Raw genomic sequence first — 20,555 nt, 5'->3', positions numbered from 1 at the left:
TATAAATGAAAGTGAGTACTAGGTCGGACAGGGAGTCAATTGCCACAAATAAAAGCAGTATCTGAAAACTCAAATTTGACTGTTTTCTGGGCATATTATTTAAAACATTCCTGCACTGAAGTAGACTAGATGCTGGACTAAAATAAATTCTAAAGTTTTCATCAAGCTGAGTTTCTGTTCCATTTTCTTATAAGCGTGCCAAAGGAAACAATGAGAAATTAAAGTAAAGCCTCACTTAGTATGTCTTGGGAGCTCAGAGTAGATAGCTGTAATAAACTCAAGCTCTGTCACTTGAGAGATGAATCTTACATTACCAAGAACTGCTTCATCTGTACAAACAGACTTTCTATAGAACTGTAACTGAACACTACAGGCAGTGAGCCAACATTTTAAAATTTCATCAAGTTCTAGTGCCAGGTGACAACTGTTGGCTGTGGCATGATTTATGCAATATATTTCATCTAGTTATCTTAGAATCAAAGGAATTTTACCAAAGTGTTCTCATTCAGATAAACAGGAATGATTTCTACCCCAATCACATTTGTGAGAAGTGGAAAACACACCTGGGAAGTTCGAGGACAAGATCCTATGGATTAAATTTTGAGAATTTAAAATTGGCACCCACATGGAGTAGTCCTCTATTGTGAAGACACTGTTTTTTCATTTGGATTTAGAAAACTAACTAAAAAGCAACCATAATCAAAACAGTGTAAAAAGCATATGTGCTATGTGTAAATAATATGTAATATGATTAACAACACATTCTATTTTTATAACTTTTAATTTCCATAGACATGCTCAGAAGGGTCACATGTCTGTTTTCCCCCTTTTTGGTCTGTGCTGCAGTAATTTAACTGGCCATCTTTTCCCTATGACTGTTCTCATGAAGTACCCCTTCAGCCCCTATTTATCCATCATCTCATCCTACTATCTTCTTATTCTACTTAGAACAAGGTACATTTTGATAGAAGGTGGGATGTAAAAGAGGGCATCTTGCAATCACGATACTAATACAATTTTATTTTTAAATACTACCTAAAGACAGTAATTTATGTTACTCATGGGTGATGAGACAGGGATACTAGTTCCTTTCCCCTTTATAAAATATGTGTTTCTTTTACAATTAACAAAAAAAGATTCCAATAACTATACAGTGATGTGATAGGAGGAAAATTTTAACAAGTTCTCAATTTCAAAAGATATATATCAAAGAACCTTAGTCTGAGCTCTTCCTCTTGCCTTCTATCATTATCCTGGCTTATAATGCAACTTAGATATGAGTGTACAGACTCACTAGCTCTGTCATGGGAGACTGCGACAAACTAGACAATGAAAGGCAGAGCTGAGAAAATCCAAAAGTTACAAATCAGGTACCTATAGAAGGAAGACATTAAATCTATTCTGGGGTTATAAAAATTAAATTATAATAAAATGCCAAGTTTCCTTATAATAAGACATTAAATCAGCACCTCAGCAATTTCTGCTAAAGCCTAAATGGTTTCAAATAAACACAATAAATCTTGAGCCTCAATATATATTCATGCATGAAACAAAATATTCAAAATGTCACATAATGGATTTAACATTATTGTTACAAAAAGTTCAATAAAACAATTATCACCCTGATATTTGCCCAGTTTTCTGCTATTATGCACTGATAAATCAACATTTCAAAAAAAAACAGTATAACTTCTAATGTTCAGTTTTACTTTCATTAGCATTAAACTGGAAACTAACACTGAAGTTGTATACCCTACTCATGTCACTTATTCACCTCATTCTTTGTGTACCTTAACTGAGGCAGGATGTCACAGAATCTCAGAGCTAGTGCCTTCCCTCTCAGCCTCCCAGACTTAGGAGTAATAAGAGGGGCTAAAAGAGTCCTCAAACAATATGTTATATCACTAATTACATTCAGACATGATAGTAGTCAGTTATAAGCTACACATGTACACTATCAAAGTGTTCTAAAACACTGCTCACTATTGTGATTTCTAAGTATACATACTTCTATTTCTAGTTATAAAGGATGATACTTATATGATCATTTAACCAATCCATTTCCTAACAAGTGACATATTTTTACTATATACGCAACATATTTTTACTATATATGCAACAGTGAGCTACAAATGCCTTCCAATGCTTCTATTGTATTCTCACTTTGATGTAATGTTCCCAGAGAATAAGTTTTCCAGTAAAGCCACAGGTTATCATAATTTATAAAATATGATATTTCCCAATAGGTTATAACATCCATCCTTGAGATTTACCATTTATTTTTGTTCTTTCACTAATATTCATGTAAAATATACATTATAGAAGTAGTCCCACTGATGCTTTTAACAGCACAATTTGTAACTTGGCTTTTTAGGTCATTTCATACAGTAAATAAATGTAAATGCAACTCAGGGGGTGAGATACTTTATACAGTATAATCATGAAAGTATTAACAATATGCTTAATGATTTAGTTACAACTATTGATTTATGGTTACATATCAAATAATGATTTGGTTATACCTATCTTATGTAATTATGTAGGTGGTATTCCCTACAATTTAAGCATTTATCAAATTCATACCTGAGAGAAATTTCAAGTTCATGATTATGCAAGAAGGGAAAATGAAAAAGGACTTATTTAAGAGTCTCATGGAATTCTATTTCATATAATTTAAAAATTTTCAGGTAAATCTGAAATCTCATTATTCTAATAAATGCTACATAATATTTATCAAAACAAGAATATGCTAATAATTTATAGGACATAGATTTTTTTCCTTCAGGGAGTTTAGTGTAATCTAGATACATAAGCATACATAGAATTTTTTTAAACCTCGTAGCAAAACTAAACAGTTAATATTGATAGAAGTATATTAGAAAATAAAAATTTTCATTGCATATTAACATAAATTGAGTTTTGTTACTATAATTTTTATTCATCTAATCCAATTTTCCAAATCTCTAAAACAATTTTAAAAGATACTATGTTAGCTAATAACTAGCACTGGATAACCAATCAGCATTGGTCATCCTGATCCTAAAGTTTACAGAATATGCTTTGGTTAAAAATAGAACAGTTTTAACACCAACATGTAAAAAGCCATCCAATAAAGTTAAATCAAATCAATGACTAAGCCATTGGAATACATCTACCAGCCTGCTCATCTAAAGAGATAATTTAAGAACTATCATACTTTCAAGGAATATATTCTTGCTAGGGAGAAGTACAGTTAAAACAATATTCTGTTGGTCAAAGCTTTTTTAAAAATTCACTGTAATATAACAATTACCATACACAAGTCTGTTAAGAACTCATGGGCACTAACAACAGTGTGGTAATTGAGGTGGAGGAGGGAGGGAGGTGGAGATGGAAGTGGAGATGGCAGGATAAATGTTGATGGGAAAAAAAGTTTTGATTTTTTTTTAAAGAGAAGTTGAAGTATTCACAAAAAGTATGACTTAATGAGACCATACAATGGACTTCACAAAATGTTTCAATGAACAAAAAAATTTTAAGTATTAATAACTGAAATATATTATCACATATTTTGGTTTACTGATATTAAATTCACATCTAAAGTTAATTAATTTTTAACTTGCATATCAAATTTTACAAACACCTATATGAACATACTAGCATAAGCTATTCTGTTTTCTTTTTTATTTTGTTTTTAGGTACCAATAAACATTTGGAGAAAAACTGAAAAAGAACATGCTCTTTATTATATGTTAAAATATTTCTTATTTAAGTGACAAGAATTAAGTTGTTAGAGTAACACAAGGGAACTACTGTATTTCTCAGTTCATAAATCAATTGGTGTTTACTCTTCTCAAAAACAAAAGAAAGGGAAACGTTCCTCAACTCATTTTATGAGGCCAGCATTAACACTTGATTTTTTTTAAAATGACAAACACAAGAAAATGTAACCACTACCAACATTCCTCAGGAAAATAGACACAAAAATATTTGTAACAAAATCCTAACAAATCAAACCCAGTAACGTATAAAAAGTGTAAAAAGTGTAATAAATCATGACAAAATCAGATTTACCCAGAAATAAAAGTTGCTTTATCATTTTAAATCAGAGACTAAAAGAGAAAAAGCATAAGATTTTAATATAATTTAGCATAATTTAACATTCCCTTATCAATGAAAACTGTCACCAAACTAGAAATAGAAGGGAACTTCCTCAACTTGAGAAAGGGCATCTACAAAGAACCTTTAGTTAACTGCAAATTTAATGGTGAAAGTTAGAATGTTTTCTTTGTAAGATCAAAAAGAGGACAAGGATATCCTCCCTCACCATTTCTTTTCTACACTGGAAGTACTAATCAATTCAATAAGGCAAGAAAGATTAATAAAATGCAGAAAAAGTAGACAGAAAGATGTAAAACTGCATTTGCAGACAGCATGATTATCTCTGCAGAAAAGCCTAAAGAACTCCTTTAAGCTATTAGGAGTAAGTACATTTAGTAACATGACAAGGTTATAACGTCAATATATAAAAAGTCAAACATATTTTAGTATCAGCCAAGTTAGTATAGAAATTTATAATAACATATTTATAATAGTATCAAATATATGATATACTTAAAGATACACTTTAATAATATATATAAGATTTATACACCGAAAACTTGAATACATAGGTAAGAAAAATCAAAGGCCCAAATAAACATACAGATATATCATGTTCATGGATCACAACACCCAACATTGTTGAGATACTAATTTTCCTGAGATCAACAGAGTCAATGTAATTCCAATCAAACTCCTAGGAAAGATTATGGAATATGACAAGCTAATTCTGAAATTTATATGCACATTCAAAGAACCTGAAATAACCACAAAAATTTTTTGAAACACAGGACTAAGTGGGAGGAATTATATCAATCTACTTTTAAGACTATACAACTACAGTAATCAAGAAAGTCAGATATTTGTGTAAATATAGTAATAAAAAATTGGAATAGAAATATACCCACATGGATATGGTACACTGATTTACAATAAAAATGGCAAGGAAATTCAATGAAAGAATTATAGTTCTTTCTAAAAAATGGTGCTAGAAATATTGATACTCATATGGAAAGATATAAAACAACTCACATCATATGTAAAAAATTAATTTAAAATTTATAGATAGAGTTAAAGATAATATACGGTAGAGCAGAGTAGGTTTACAGTTGTGAGTCTGCAAAAACAGTTTATTCTGTATTATTATTTATTATTGTAGGATTTTTTTATACAAACAACTGTAAACCTCATCTTGGCCCACACTGTATTATAAACTCATAGTAGAACCCATGAGACAATTTATGTGGCATTAGGTTAGAACAAAATTTTTAATATTCCACACAAAGCCCAAAAAATAAAACTGATTAACTTGATTAAAATGAGGTTTTTGTTCTTGAAAACACACACTTAAGAAAATGAAAGCACAAGCCCACAGATGTAGAAAAAAGTTCATAAGACATATTTCTTATAAAGGATTTGTAACCAGAAAACATAAACATCTGAAAACAACTCAATAAGGGGACCAAAAATATATATTTCTTTTAAAATAGGTAAATGGTTTGGACACTTTACAAAAGAAGATATGCAAATAATCAACAAGCATATGAAAAGATGCTCAACATCACTGACTACTTTAGAAACACAAATTAGAACTACAATGAGCCACCACTACATGTCACTGAACTAGAGGTAAAATTAACAGCACTGTCAATACCATGTGTTGACAAGGATGCAGAGGAACTAGCATCCTTACAATTTAACAGTGGGGATGTAAAATGGTACAGCCACTTTGGAAAACAGTTTGGCAGTTACATATAAAGTTAAACATATCCTTATCATATGACTCAGCAATCTCTCTCCTACTTAATCACCAGACTGAAATAAAAACATATGCCCATACAAACACTTGGAGAAAACATACATAACAGCTTCATTCATAATAGTCAAAAACTAGAAACAATCCAAATACCCACCAACTCGTAAAAAGGATAAATAAATTGTGGCATAGCTATACAATGAATTACTACTTATCAATAAAAAGGAAAAAACTGCATGAATAACGTACAATGTAAAAGAAGTCAGATAGCTTCAGATGGACAGAGCATCATTTTGATAAGCCAAGGTTGCAGGTTCCATCCCCAGTCAGGGCACATACAAGAAGCAACCAAAGAATGCATAAATGAGTGGAACAACAAATTGATGTTTTTTCTCTCTAGAAAAATATAATAAAAATAAAAAGTAAAAGAATCCAGGTACAAAAAAATTGTATACTCTGACTCCACTTATATGAAATTCCAGAAAAGGAAAGACAATAATGACATACAGAGATCTGCAATTGTCTGGAGCCAGTGGATGAGAAGAGAATTGATTACAAAAGGACAGATAATAACTTTTGGAGATGATGAAAGTGTTTTGTATCTTCACTGTGATAATGGTACATGACTGTATATATTTGCCAAAACTCATCAAAGTATATATTTTAAATTGGTAAATTATATTGTGCGTAAATTACACCTCAATAAAGCCAATAAAAATAAAAGAAATCAAATATATGTTGAAGATATACATTAGTAGGAATATCTGACAACTTACCTAGCCAAGAAATAAGTACTTGTTTGAATATGTAAAAATGTAAAAATGCTATAAAGAGAGAGAGAGAGAGAGAGAGAGAGAGAGAGGGAGGGAGGGAGAATGCAGAAGGGTATCAGTGGACAAGTCAGTCTCTCATCCTACAATTTCTATCTTCTATGCCTGTTTTCACTGCATTTACACTCACAAGGAATCTATGTTAGTATCTGAGGACCTGCTTACTAATTAAAGTATCTATATTCCAAAGGATGCTTTATCAAAATAGAATACTTTAAACTGATAACATGTATTGCAGTCTTCTCAAGACTTACCACATACAATCCAAAGTCTTTACCCTATAAATCAGAGTACTGGTGGTCTGTCAGCATAATATCGGTCAGCAGATATTAGTAACTCCCTTCTAATAACTTGCTAAACCATGTACTAAACTTTATCTCTTGGCAAATAAATATAAACCATTATTCATCAATATGTCAATGTGGATGTATTACAAGTCACATTAAAATATTCTTGCCCTGGCTGGTGGCTCAGTTGGTTGGAGTTGTGGGTTTGCTCCCCAGTCAGGGCACACACCTAACCTAGGTTGTGGGTTCAATCCCAGGTTGGGACATGTACCAGAGGAAACTGATCAATGTTTCTCTCTCACATAAATGTTTCTCTCTCTCTCTCTCTCTCTCTTCCCTTCTTCTCTCTCTAAAATCAATAAATATATCCTCAAGTGAGGATTAAAAATATATCCTTAAAAATTACAAAATCAAAGGTATTATTCTTGTATTCCAAGAGCTTATTATAGCACACCTTAGAAGTGAAGGCATACACAGTGTACTTTCATTAATAATACAAGATACTATATATTATAAAATATATATAGTGTATACACATATATTACACACAATGATGAATGCTAAAGATGGTAAGACTGCTACAATGAAAAGAAAGCAAAAGAGGGATAGAATGAGCTGTGAGGAACTTGACTGTTCCTGAACAACAGGTGTGAAAAAGATGAATGAGCATGACAGGACACAGATGCAGCTATGTGAACAACATTTTCTGTGGAAAAAGTAGAGACTACTTATCTGAATTGAAGGTTAAAGAGAAGTATAAGATAAGACTGGGAAGATAGGATTCATTTATCCAAGAAACATTTATTGGGTACCTATTATATGTCAGGCACAGTATAGAAATGAAGCTGTTTGGAAATTCTAGACAGGAATTTGGTCTTTTTACTGTGCAGCAATAAAAGTAATAGAGTTCTACATCGCTCACAGCAATTTCAGATACATTATTTCAACCAATCTTCACAACAAATGATTTAAACATAGGGGTAAAAGAGGCTTAGGAAAGTGTATTTTTATGCTTAATGCCATATAGCCAGAGACAGCAAAAAAAAAATCTTCCTACTCCTAGCCCAGAGCTCTTTTCTTGCCTCATTTCTCATACCATTCAGGTCCTTTTCTTGAGAAAATGTCACTTTTAAGTGTAATGTGATCAAAGCAACATTGTAGTCAAATACATACGGTCATGTTGTACAGGCTGATTCAGAAGGCAATGAACATGGAAGGAAGGAGATCCACTAGTACTCTACTATAATAACCCAGGGGCAGGTGGAGTAGTAGGAATAAAAGTCATTGTCTTTGAGACTACATAAAAAGATTCAACAGCATATCTATTTGAAAAATGCCCAGAGGAGACCAGTACAGCCACTGATAAAGTTGAAATGTCAACAAGTGGATCTATTTTATAGGGGAAGTCATCTAAGGTGGTCAAATTATCTCCCAAACACAAAGATATTTGGTCAAACATTATGCAAGTCTCCACCCCTAAAACCAGAATAACCCAGGGTTTACTGCCATTGAATATTTTGTTTACAGTTTATTTAATTATTTGTCTATTCTTAAAAGTCTAGACACTCCAGCAGCCTGCAGAAGTATCAATATTCACAAAGCTCAGTAAGAGTTCATGCCCACTTTCTGGATCATGCTTTCTAAGATAGCTGGTATCCTAAATAGATTAGAATTAATAAACATATGTTTAATTAAACCTATCATTGAGTCAAGGCTTTCTTTAAGGGGTTTGGGGTTATTTACCAATCACAAGTAAATGCCTAATCAAAGCTGTGCAACTGAGAAACTATTTTAAAACCTACAAAAGAATGAAATATATCTTATCTCTTAGACAGAACTACTTCTCAGGGCAGAATTATATTTGTAATTTCTCCCAAGAGTCTATAGAACTATATTGTTTTATGATATTAGTTAATTGATTAGAACATTGGACTAGTAGCTCCTTAATAACTATAAATCCAGATCCTAATCCAACATATAAACTAGCTTTTAAAGGGAGATAACAAAGAGGATTAGGACCAAAGAAGTGAGGACTAAGCCCAACTAAAATCACAGGCAACATGTAAAGAACAAAGGTCATTGCTGCTCTTTGCAATGGCCAGCAGAGGCTGCCAATGTACCAGGACACAAAGGGCTTCCCCCTCCACCTCACAGACACACAAGGAGTTGTCACCAAAACAAAAAGCATTTCCATGCTATAGAATGAAGCCCAGCATACTAGGCTCATCGCAGAGCATTATTTAACAACAATCACCAAGTTTTCTTTTTAACTGCAGCTTCTGGGCACGTGTGGCAGGAACAAAGGAACTGCAGAACACATTGAGTACTTTTCAAAGATGATCACACTTAGCCACTCTCTTACCAAAAGAAACCACCAAGCTTTATACAATTACCTTTCCAGAAAAGATACCTCATTTGCTTTTGAAAATGGATATTTTTACTGAAGAATAGCACAATTTAGTCTTAAAATTCTTATTTGAATAAATGTGTTATTTAGCTTCTTCAAATAAGGTGAACCAGTTACAGTTGAAGGAAATGTTTACTTACTAGGTACAAAATCATAATGTGATCCATAATATGGAAGTATCAATCTTAAATTATAAATATTAGTATGCTTAAAAGGAATTTCCTAATATTCAGCAGTCAGGTGAGATGCCATCCATCTGTGCATCTCTCCCAGAGCCAAGAACACAGACACTCAAATACACCAAGGGGCAATCACAGTTTAAAATTCATTTCATGATTCTGCTCTACAATTTTAAGAATTATGGATCTAGCCCTTTTGAGCTCCACACACTGCTATTTCTTGTAGAGAGGAACTCTGCTGTCAATCACTGCTCCCTTTTGCCACGCAAATATGTGCTGCAGCTTTCACTTGTCACTCCTATTATATGTAATGTAGGCAGCTTAGCACTAAATCAATTTAAGGAACTGCAGAAGTTAAATACATACATTATTATTATGATGACAGAAAAGGCAATGAATGTCTTGCAGCTCCATTTGCCTTCTTTGTTAAGGAAGAAAAAGCTAATTATCTGCAGCTGTCAACCATGAAGTCCTAGACCTATTTAAGTCAACATTAGCCTTGGACAACTGAAAACATTTCTCATATTTCTGCTCGATTGTTTTCTTTTTTGTGAATATTAAACATTCTGAGAACAATGTAAAAACAAGTTGAAAATGTGAAAGTACATATTTGTATCCATTTTCATAACCAATTCATTTTATTATTTCAGATAACTGCCAATTTTTTGTAATATCCATTCTCCAATTAGTGTAACCAAAATTTAGAACAGATATAAGCCCCTCCACAAAAAATTCGTATTAAAATTCAACTGAAAGCACACAGAGACTGTTGGTTACAATGAAATCATGTTACAGATGATCAAGGGAGAAATTCTATTTATTTATTTAATTAACAAAAAAAGAGAGAGAAAAAATAGTTCCTGAATTTGAAATGCTGATAAATGACAGAAAAGTCACACTGAGTCATAGACATCTGTCTGTAAATTCTCTTTACTAATCATTTGTTTTCCAATCTAGTCCCACTAGAATCTAGAACTATTTAATTTTAAATTTTCTTTTTTCAAATGTTAAGATTGACTTGTACATTTCTAGGATATCAAATACAAATAAAAAAGAATATTCTTAATAAGTCCAAGAAAAACAAACTTATCATCAACATATATACTATGGAATCTCTTAACATTGTGCTCTAAAAAGCACACAAAGGTCATTATTCTTTTTTGAATTCTTTTTTTTGTATCTTTTTAAAAAATTCTTACCCGAGTATATGTTTATTGATTTTAGAGAGAGAGGAAGGTCGGGAGAGAAACATCAGTGTGAGAGGAACACTGATTGGTTGCCTCCCACACATGCCCTGACCAGGAATTGAATGTACAGCATAAGCTGTGCCCTGACCAGTGATCAATCCTGCAACCTTTGAGTGCTGAGGACGACACTCCAACCAACTGCACCACCCAGTCAGAGCATTCTTCATTCTTGATGACAAATATAAATATTCTCAGCATTTGCTCTGAGTTTTCAGTAATAAAACACTACATTCTTTAGAAAAGCTCTTCTCACAGAAATAGCCTCAATAAATATTAATTTTAAATTTCATATGAAATCACTGCCCATTTAGCTTTCTAATGAATTTTTAAACATAGTATCTATAGATGTTACCAACATAAATAGATCAAAACCTACATAATCGATAATGTAAGAAAAATTTTGACATATGGACCAAAAAAATTATCATCTGAAAAATTAGAGCCCCATGTTTAAGTTCCAAACCAGCTTGAAGGGTAAGCCTTTTCTAACTACAGGTGACCCACAACTCCAAGATTCTGATTTGCCACAACTCCTCCTTATAATCTTGAGGAATCACTACTGTATTTCCTGGAAACAAAGGAGAAAAAGTCAAGAAACATAAGTATAATAGCATGAAGAGCAAACTCATCTCACATTCAATAAATCACATGTGAAAACTGTTAAAGTATGATTTGTGTTTCTCTCATACCAATGTCTCTCTCTCTCCCTTCCTCTCTCTCTAAAATCGATGGGCATATCCTTGGGTGAAGAGTAAAAGAAAAGAATAATAACTTTTGTGTACTTTTTAGAGTACAATGTTAACATGGCCTATAGGGGTATCCAACCTTTTGGCATCTCTGGGTTGTCTTGGGCCACACATTAAATATACAAACAGTAATGAAAGCTGATGACCAAAAAAAAAGATTTTAAGTAAATGTATGACTTTGTGTTGGGCCTCATTCATAGCCACCCCGGGTTGCAAGCAGCCTGCACACCTCAGGTTGGACAACCCTGGATATGATACATAAAGAAATAGTATAAAGCATATGACTGTCTAACCACTATGATATACAACTGGAACTGATAAAAATAATGTTGAATGTAAACTGTTATTGAAAAAGATGTGCAACAGGCATATGAAAAGACACTCAATGTCACTAATCACCAGAGAAATGCAGATTAAAACCACAATGAGATATCGCTCACATCTGTCAGAATGGCTATCATCAACAAATCAGCAAACAAGGCTGGCAAGGATGTGGAGAAAGGGGGGATCCTTTTGCACTGTTGGTGAGAATGCAAATTGTTGCAGCCACAGTGGAAAGCAGTATGGAGAAAATTAAATATGGAACTGCCTTATGATGTACTCTAATTTGAAAGAACATAAGCACCCCTATGTTCACTGCAGTGTTACTTACAATCGCCAAGATTTGGAAGCAGCCCAAGTGTCCATCAGAAGATGAGTGGATGAAACAACTATGGGACATTTACACAATGAAATAGAACTCAGCCATAAAAAAGAAGAAAATTTTACCCTTTGTGACATCATGGATGTACCTTGAGGACACTATGCTAAGTGATATAAGCCAGTCAGAAAAAAACAAATACCATATGATTTCATTCACATGCAGAATCTAATGAACAAACTGAGCTCATAAGCAAAATATTGACAGAATCATAGAGAGCAGGTTGATATCTCTGGGGGAGGAAGGAGTACAGGGATCAAGCAAAAAAGAAAAAGGACTCATGACCATTGACAACAGTGTGGTGACTGTGGTGGAGAGGGGTTCGGTAGAGGTAGAAGAGGGTCTACGTGGAATAAATGTTAATGAAAAAAATACAATAAAAATAAAAAATAATAAAAATGGGAAAAAATAATAAAATTGCAACCAAAAATTAGTATCATTAAGTAACTACACTACACAAGACTCTAAGTATACTTCCCAGGGTCCCCAAACTAGTATTGACAGGATCAACATTCCATCTCAACTTTTCTTTAAATTTATTGGGATGACATTGGTTAATAAAATTATATAGGCTTCAAGTATATAATTCTACAATATATCATCTGTGTATTGTATTGTATGTTTACCACTCCAAGGCAAGTCTCCTTCCATCACCATTTATTCCCCCTTTACCCTCTTCTAAGTCCCACCTTCCTCCCCCTTCCCTTTGGCAATCACCACATTATTGTCTGTGTCCATGAGCTGTTTTTCTTTTAACTTAATCTCTTCAGCCTTCTCACCAGATTCCAAGCCCCTCCCCTCGTGACAGCTGTCAGTCTCTTCTCTGTATCCAAGAGTCTGTCTCCACTTTGTCAGTTTATTCTGTTCATTACAGTCCACATGAGTGAGATCATATGGTATTTGTCTTTCTTTGACTGGCTTATTTCACTTAGCACAATGCTCTCTAGGTCGATCCATGCTGTCACAAAAGGTACGATTTCCTTCTTTTTTACAGCTGTGGTCCATCTCAACTTTTGACAACAATGACCAGATTCTTTACACAACATAATACTACCTCCTAGCACAGTTCTTCTCTAGCTTTACATTTTTAGAAATTTGTTATCTATCAAGACTGAGAGACAGTTGCCATCCTTTACAAATGATGCTGGTGACTGTGTTATCCCATATAAATATAAACATGACAGAAATGAGAAAAATATAATTAGGAGGTAATCCTTAGTTTTGAAATAAAAAGGGTATATGACTGATGACCTTCAAGGGTCCTTCTTGCATTACCATTCTAATATTTCTTGGGTTGTTTATTTTGCTAAGATATTTGAGAACAGCTATAAAGCTTCTATTTTTTTCTAACTTTCTGAAATCTATTCAAGATAACATTACAATTTCTATTCAATCACTATTCTATAAAAATTTTAAGACAGCATTTACACTAATGTAATTCTCACAACTGTGAGAGGGGTTAGGCGAGAGAGCTCAAAAAGACCGTGGTGAATAGCAGAGCAATTCCAAATGCACGTCTGTCCTATTCACAATTTAGAATACTTCCCATGACCTAGCTGATGCAACCATAACAACAGCGTAACTATTGTTATGTACATCACCGTAACTTTGTCACACACCCTCTCGATTGGTCCTCAGAACAACTCTGTAATAAAAGAAGGCAGGTAATATTCTAAACTCATTTTACAAATAATGAAAACTGATTCCCAGAAAATTTAAATCCTTTGTTCAAAGATCCTTACAGAGGCCTCAAACATAGTCCTCCAGACTCCAAATGCAGGGCTTCTTTTGTTATGTAATTTACTGTCAATTACAAGTTGGCTTCAATATATCTTTCAAACATTTGTATGCCTATCCTGTGTAACCTGGTCTCTCTAAATCTGAACTTCGCTAAGTGTAACTGAGCTCATGAAGGCATTATGTTTATGCTTATGTGTGATATAGTAACTTACATTTCTAATATAGTAAGTTTATGAGACATACACATATTTTCTTAACATATTTATGTAAGACTCTCAAAAGGATTTCCACCCAGATTTTGAAGGCTCAAGAATAGGTTTCTAATTATTAGAAAAATCCTACTTAACTCCCAACAGGAAAAAACAAAGATGCCTAATTTGGCAATCCATTGGGTTGTAAATCAGCCTTTTCCTTGCTTACATCCACTTAATAGGTCAGATAGTAATACTACTGCCTTTCTGTTTTTAATTCCTCAGAATCTTCCTGCCCAAATGCACCGCCATTACTGAAACCCAGAATGATCTCATTTAGTAAAAGTTTCTTGCTCTCTTATTAGGCCCTAATCTAAATTACAGTATAAAGACATAAGATTCTGTTCTCAGGACTGGCTTGTGATAAAGGGCACTGGCTTGCCATGTGGCCTGATGAAGTCCTGGGACACAGAAGGATCTTTTTTTGGGGGGGCGGGGGTTATCAGTCTTAGAGCAGGCAATTTATGTTCAACCAGAAAAATAAAATATAATCTTTGGCCATCTGGCTCTGTAACACTCTATATTTGTTTAGAAAGGTCACTGTTGTCAAGTTATTGAATGTTATCTCTGGAAATGACAGGAAGAGAAAAGTTTTTGAAAGCAGGCCAGGAATATTAAAACACCGGATATTAAGTTGTAAAATAGTATTTAAAAGGTTGGGCTTTGGTGTTAAACAGACCACCGTTGAAAGCCTAGCTCTACCACCTACTAGTTAAATGTTCTTTGGCAAGCCAGCAGCTTTTAAAATCCATTTTCCCATTGATAAAATATAGATAATGACAGTCTAAGAAAGACAGTGCCATGATGAAATGATTAACACATACATAGCACTAGCTTATAGTTACCACTCAAAACTTACTACATAATTATCTTCTGTGTTGTACCCTCATTTTTCTTTAATTTTGAACAAAACTAAAATTTTCATTACTGAAATAAATATTTCTCCAGACAGAAAAGTAAATTGAAAGACTCACAATTTATGCTATGCAAATCAAATATGTGGATTTAGAGCCTATCTCTAATGAAAATTTCAATCCCTCTTAAGTATTTAAGCAACAATCATTCTTTTCCCATCAGCTTTGTAACACCTATTACTTTGTTGGTGGGATGACCAGGTTGCTGTGTCACTGAAGAACGAACACTAAGCAATATCAAATCCGCATCTGAACAACTTCAGTGGGACTAGTACTCTGTCTTATTCGTCAACTGTTACAATATCCTGATTTTGTTACACAAGTTAACTTTCTTTGTATTATGTAGTTTCTATCAATATTTCTATTACAATAACGAGACGATCCACATTTGATTTAGACAGGCTATTCAGACCCTTTCCCTCTGTTTGATTAGCAATGTTGTTAAAAATATACAAATAATTAAAATATACATTTTAAAAAGCAGCTCAATCAAAACTCCATCCAGAATATTGCCAAAGAGCAATATTTTCAACTCAGTAGGCCAGATTTCAGGTCTACTTATGAAAACTCTTAAATATCTCAAAGGTGGGCATATATTTTACCTGCACTGTGACAGGAATGATCATGAGGATGTATTGAACTGAATTCTCCCACCACACATGACTCGTTTCCCCAAGATCAAAGTAGACACTACAAGATAGAGCAAAAGCTACAGTCTCAGGCTAGAAAGAATATTTTCATGTTTTCTACTTTAATAATTAACTGTTACACATTTTCCTGTTTGGAGTCAACAATAAAATGCACACATCCTCCATTTGAACCACTGGGTGGATTCTCTGATTTCTCCATAATACTGACCTAGGAGATCTGGGAGTAATTAAAAACAAATTTCAAACTTTAAGATACATCCAAAAAGACTACTTACAGACCAACAGGAGTCTAAAATATGCACACTGAATTAAAGACTACAAAGATAAACAGATCAGAGAAATCCATAAGCTTATATAGAAAAAATATATCTGAGAAGATCTCCATACTAGCCTTCACCCGTCCAACCTACAGATCCACACTTTCCATTTCCTTTCCAACCACACCAACAGATGCCCACGGCGTAATGAAAGCTCACAGTCTGTCAACTACTCTTTGGTGTACCCCTCACAGTTCTACTCCCAAAGGCTGAGTTGTATGTTCTCCCAAAACCAGTAGTATTTATTCCAAAACCCCATTAGGGGAGTTCTATCATTACTGTAATTAGCTAATTAATTAAACATTAGATAAACCATGAAACCAAAAACAAAAGGTATCTTTAAAACTAAGGTCAAAACTTTGAAAAGAGTTGATAAAGGCAAGTTACTATAAAACATTTCTGTTGCAAGAGGCAAAGGTAAGAGAATATAAAACTGAGGTAAAGCATAAAATATATAGTGCTTCTTAAACTTTAGCATGGAGGCTGTGTGAAAACATGCATTGCTGGGCCTCATTCCCTTAGATTCTGACTCAATAGGCATGGGGGAAACCAAAGATTTTACATGCTGGCAAACTCCTACATGATGCTGATGCTGCTGGTCTGGGAACTGCACTTTGAGAACCATGGCTTTTCAACTGTCTAAATTTTTAATCTACATTAAAGAACAAAATATAAACTTGAAATTGTTATGAATACAGATTTATAAAAGACTTGAAGTTCCAATTAGCAAATCTATATACTACAACGAAAGGCCTTGGGCCTAATGAAAAGACAGTTCATTCATATGTTAGTGAGATATACACATCATTTTTTATGGTCTACTATTTTAAATGACTTTTTCAGTTAATGTATAAACTATGAGTACACTATACTAATATAGTTTATACTAGTATAGTTTATACTAATGTATAAACTATAACTCAAATTATCTGAAGAGATCTCCTGTCAAATATGGTTCATAAAAGTACCACTAGAGTTTGAAATTTCCTTCACCTTCACTATTTGTAAGGAGGAAATTCTAATGTGATAGCCTCCTTGGTTAAAAGGCTTCCTAAAAATACAAGTTCACAGTATCAATGAAGCCTTAAAAATAAAAGCTATCATGATCTTCAATTTACAGATGAGATTTCTGCCTCAGGGAGGATAAGAAACATCTAAAGGTAAGTCAGCCAACAAGTACAAGAGTAGAAAGTTGAATACAGATCTGCCCCCAAATTTAATGTGTTTCTTTTTTTTTTCAACCTTACAATATTACAGTATAGTCTTTAAAAGAGAGAAGTTAGAAGCAACTTGAGGCCCCAATACATCTAAACACCTTCAAAACAAAAAATGCTCAAATATATATAGCTGTGAGAACTAAATGAATCATAAGCATTATTATATCTACTGTTTTGAACATAATTGTAAATATCACCTATAAGCTATACTTACTATTAAATGCCTAGACAGGATCATCAAATACAGGGCACTAGAAGGGAGCCAATCTACCAACAATGAAGCAGTCTTTGGCAACACAACTCCACTTAGCAAGATATCTGTGAAGAATGGCTCACAGTAAGATTCACAAGCAGATGCCACAGGGTAAGTGAGGTGGAGACAACCAAGTTCAGAGAGAGCTGCAGAACACATTGGATACACACTGAAGTAACACATTCCAAGACGGGGCATTTATGGACTGCTTGGAAACCAGAGCAGACAAGCCAGCCCAGTGACAGCAATCATTATGATGATGCTATTAAGGCAAGTTTATAATTTTAGAAACTATAAGTAGAGACAAAAAGAACTGTGCCTCACCATTTCTGTTAAATGGTGAAGAAATTCAAATGTCCAGTTCTATACCATATTCAACACTGAATTCCAGGATCCAGCTCTTTCCATAGGTTTGGGACATTCTCGTCAACTGTTTGAAGCAGCTTTCTGTTCCCTCCTCCCTATCTTTTCCTTCTGGTATACCCATTATTCTTATATTGCTCTTTCTGATGGAGTCAATGTAGTTTTCATAGTATTCTTTTATTTATTTTTTATTTTTTGGAAAGAAGCTCAACTGCATTAGCCATTAGTGAAATACAAATAAAAACTGTTAATACATTGAGACACCAACCCATACCTGTTAGAATGCCTCTTATTAAAAAGACAAGTAGTAAGAAGTAACAAGTACTAGAAAAAGAAACCCTCATTCACTGTTGGTGGGAATGTAGATTGGTACAGCCACTCTGAAAAACAGTACAAAAGTTCTTCAAAAAAGAAAAAAAGAAGGAAAGAAATTAAGACTAGAGGTACCTTCATATGACCAAGGAAACCTTCTTCTGGGTATCTAACTGAAAAATTTGAAAACGTTTATTCATAAAGATATATGACTCTATGTTCACTGCAGCATTATTCATAGCAGTTAAGACAAGGAAACAACCAAAGTACCCTCCAATAGGTGAATGGATAAAGATGTGGTACATATGGATACAATGGACAACTAATCAGCCATAATAAAAGGTGAAATACTGCCATTTGCGACAACATGGATGGATCTTGAGAACATTGTGCTAAGCAAACTAAGTCAACTGGAAAAAAGGCAAGAACCCTATGATTTCACTCATATGTGGAATATAAAACTGAAAGTAACAAACAAACAAAAACTCATAGACACAAGCAACAGTATGGTGGTTACCAGTGGGAAAGAGGGATAAGGGAAAGTAGTAAAGGGTAAAGGGGTCAAATACATGGTCACAGGAGATTTGACTCTGGGTGGTGAACACAATGCATATACGGATGATATGGTTTAGAACTGTACACTTGAAATCTATATAATTTTATTAACCAATGTCACTTAATAAAAATAAAAAAATAAACAATAACATAAAACTTAAAAATAACTAAAGGCATCTAGGTCCCTTAATAATGAAATATAATGAAATAAAATACTGGCCCCAAATGATGTTCTAGTGTTTGAGATCAGGGAAGTGTAAAGATCTGCAGTAATTGTAGGAAACCTCCTAAAGTAACTATTCTGTTTCTTTAAGAAATTGAAAAATGAGTAAATAAAATAAAGACTTAACATGTCAGCAGTAAGTTAAGAACCTAGGAATGGTTAGGATAGTCACTATAAATGTTTCTTAATGTTTTAAAAAACAAAATAATAAGTGTTGGTAAGGATCAGAGAAATTAGAGCCGCTGTGTACTGGTAATGGGAATGTAAATGGTACAACTATTATGAAAAACAGTATGGAAGTTCCTCAAAAAATTAACAGAATTGCTATATAATCCAGCACTTCTAGATGTACATCCAGAAGAATTAAAAACAAGATTTCAAACAGATATTTGTATACCCATGATCATTGCAGCATTAGCCACAATAGCCAAGAGGTGAATGCAACCTCAATGCCTATCAGTGGATAAATGGATAAAAAAATGTGGTATACAAACACAATGGAACATCACTCAGCCTTAAAAAAAAAAAAGAAAATCCTGTCATATGCTATAACGTGGACAAACCTTGAGGAGATTATGCTGAGTAAAAGAAGACAGTCACAAAAAAATAAACATTGCATGATTCTACTTGCAGTACATAAGACATCTAAAGTAGTCAAACGCTTAGAAAGTAGTTTGGCCATTACCAGAGGCTGAGGCAAGGGTGGAAAGGGAGTTATTCTTCAATGCGCAAAGGGTTTCAGTTTGTATAACGAAAAAGTTCCAGAGATCTGTTGAACAAATGTCCATATAGTTAACTCTATTGCACTGTACACTTAAAATGGTTAATACGGTTTAAAAAAACTAAGAATAAAAATGTCTTGAAAACTCTGGTAAGGTTAATAGAAGTATTAAAAGGTTTAATATTACTGAAGAAAACAAAATAGTCTCACATGAGTAGATTCAATTTTAATCACTGTAACCTCTTAATAATACCAATTTCCATAAGATTCTAGGATTCTATGCTTTAAATGTGTAATTTATAATGAAAAGGAGGTATACTGTATCAGAATTGTTTGGAAGTATTTTAAAATATTACTTATTCTCACCCAGAGAGATGCTCCCAGTTGAGTGAGCCATCATTACTGATGCAACTATGCTTTATTCTTCAACTGTGCTGGGACTGAAAACAGATTGAAAATTTCATTTTTAAATTATAGTTTAAATCATTTGTAAGAAAATTCATTTAAGTAAATTTTTCTATAATAAGGAAATTACATATATTGTTTGATAAATTAAACTTTCTTCATATCATAAAACTAAACATGGTTTTAACTTTCTAAAGGCAAATGTAGTAAATGAGGCAGCTTTAAATTACGTTGAAAAATCCATTTTGAGATCACATCTCCACTGAGCTAGGCACTTTTAGAAAATAGAACCAATAATATATAAAAAATGCAGACAAAAATACTTCTCATGACTTCTGAAATATTCTGCCCAGGTCATTTCTCTTTTCCACAGCCCATTTTTTCATGTATATTTATCTCCAG

General features: G+C 33.4%; 1 protein-coding gene across 1 annotated transcript in view; it reads right to left on the bottom strand.

The window, feature by feature from the left end:
• RFX3 (regulatory factor X3) overlaps positions 1-20,555 on the bottom strand; it is a 232,094-nt gene that overhangs the window by 204,164 nt on the left and 7,375 nt on the right. Inside the window, exon 4 of the mRNA XM_045840638.1 lies at positions 20,115-20,188. Within this exon, the coding sequence (XP_045696594.1) occupies positions 20,115-20,148 (34 nt within the window). The 5' untranslated portion in view covers positions 20,149-20,188. The remainder of the gene's footprint in view (positions 1-20,114; positions 20,189-20,555) is intronic.

This window comes from Phyllostomus hastatus, unplaced genomic scaffold (genome assembly GCF_019186645.2).
Source record: "Phyllostomus hastatus isolate PE091 unplaced genomic scaffold, TTU_PhHast_1.1 phas_contig_34, whole genome shotgun sequence".
Classification (NCBI taxonomy): Eukaryota; Metazoa; Chordata; class Mammalia; order Chiroptera; family Phyllostomidae; genus Phyllostomus; species Phyllostomus hastatus.
Note: the sequence above shows the minus strand (reverse complement) of the source record. Positions and strands in the feature narration are given on the sequence as shown.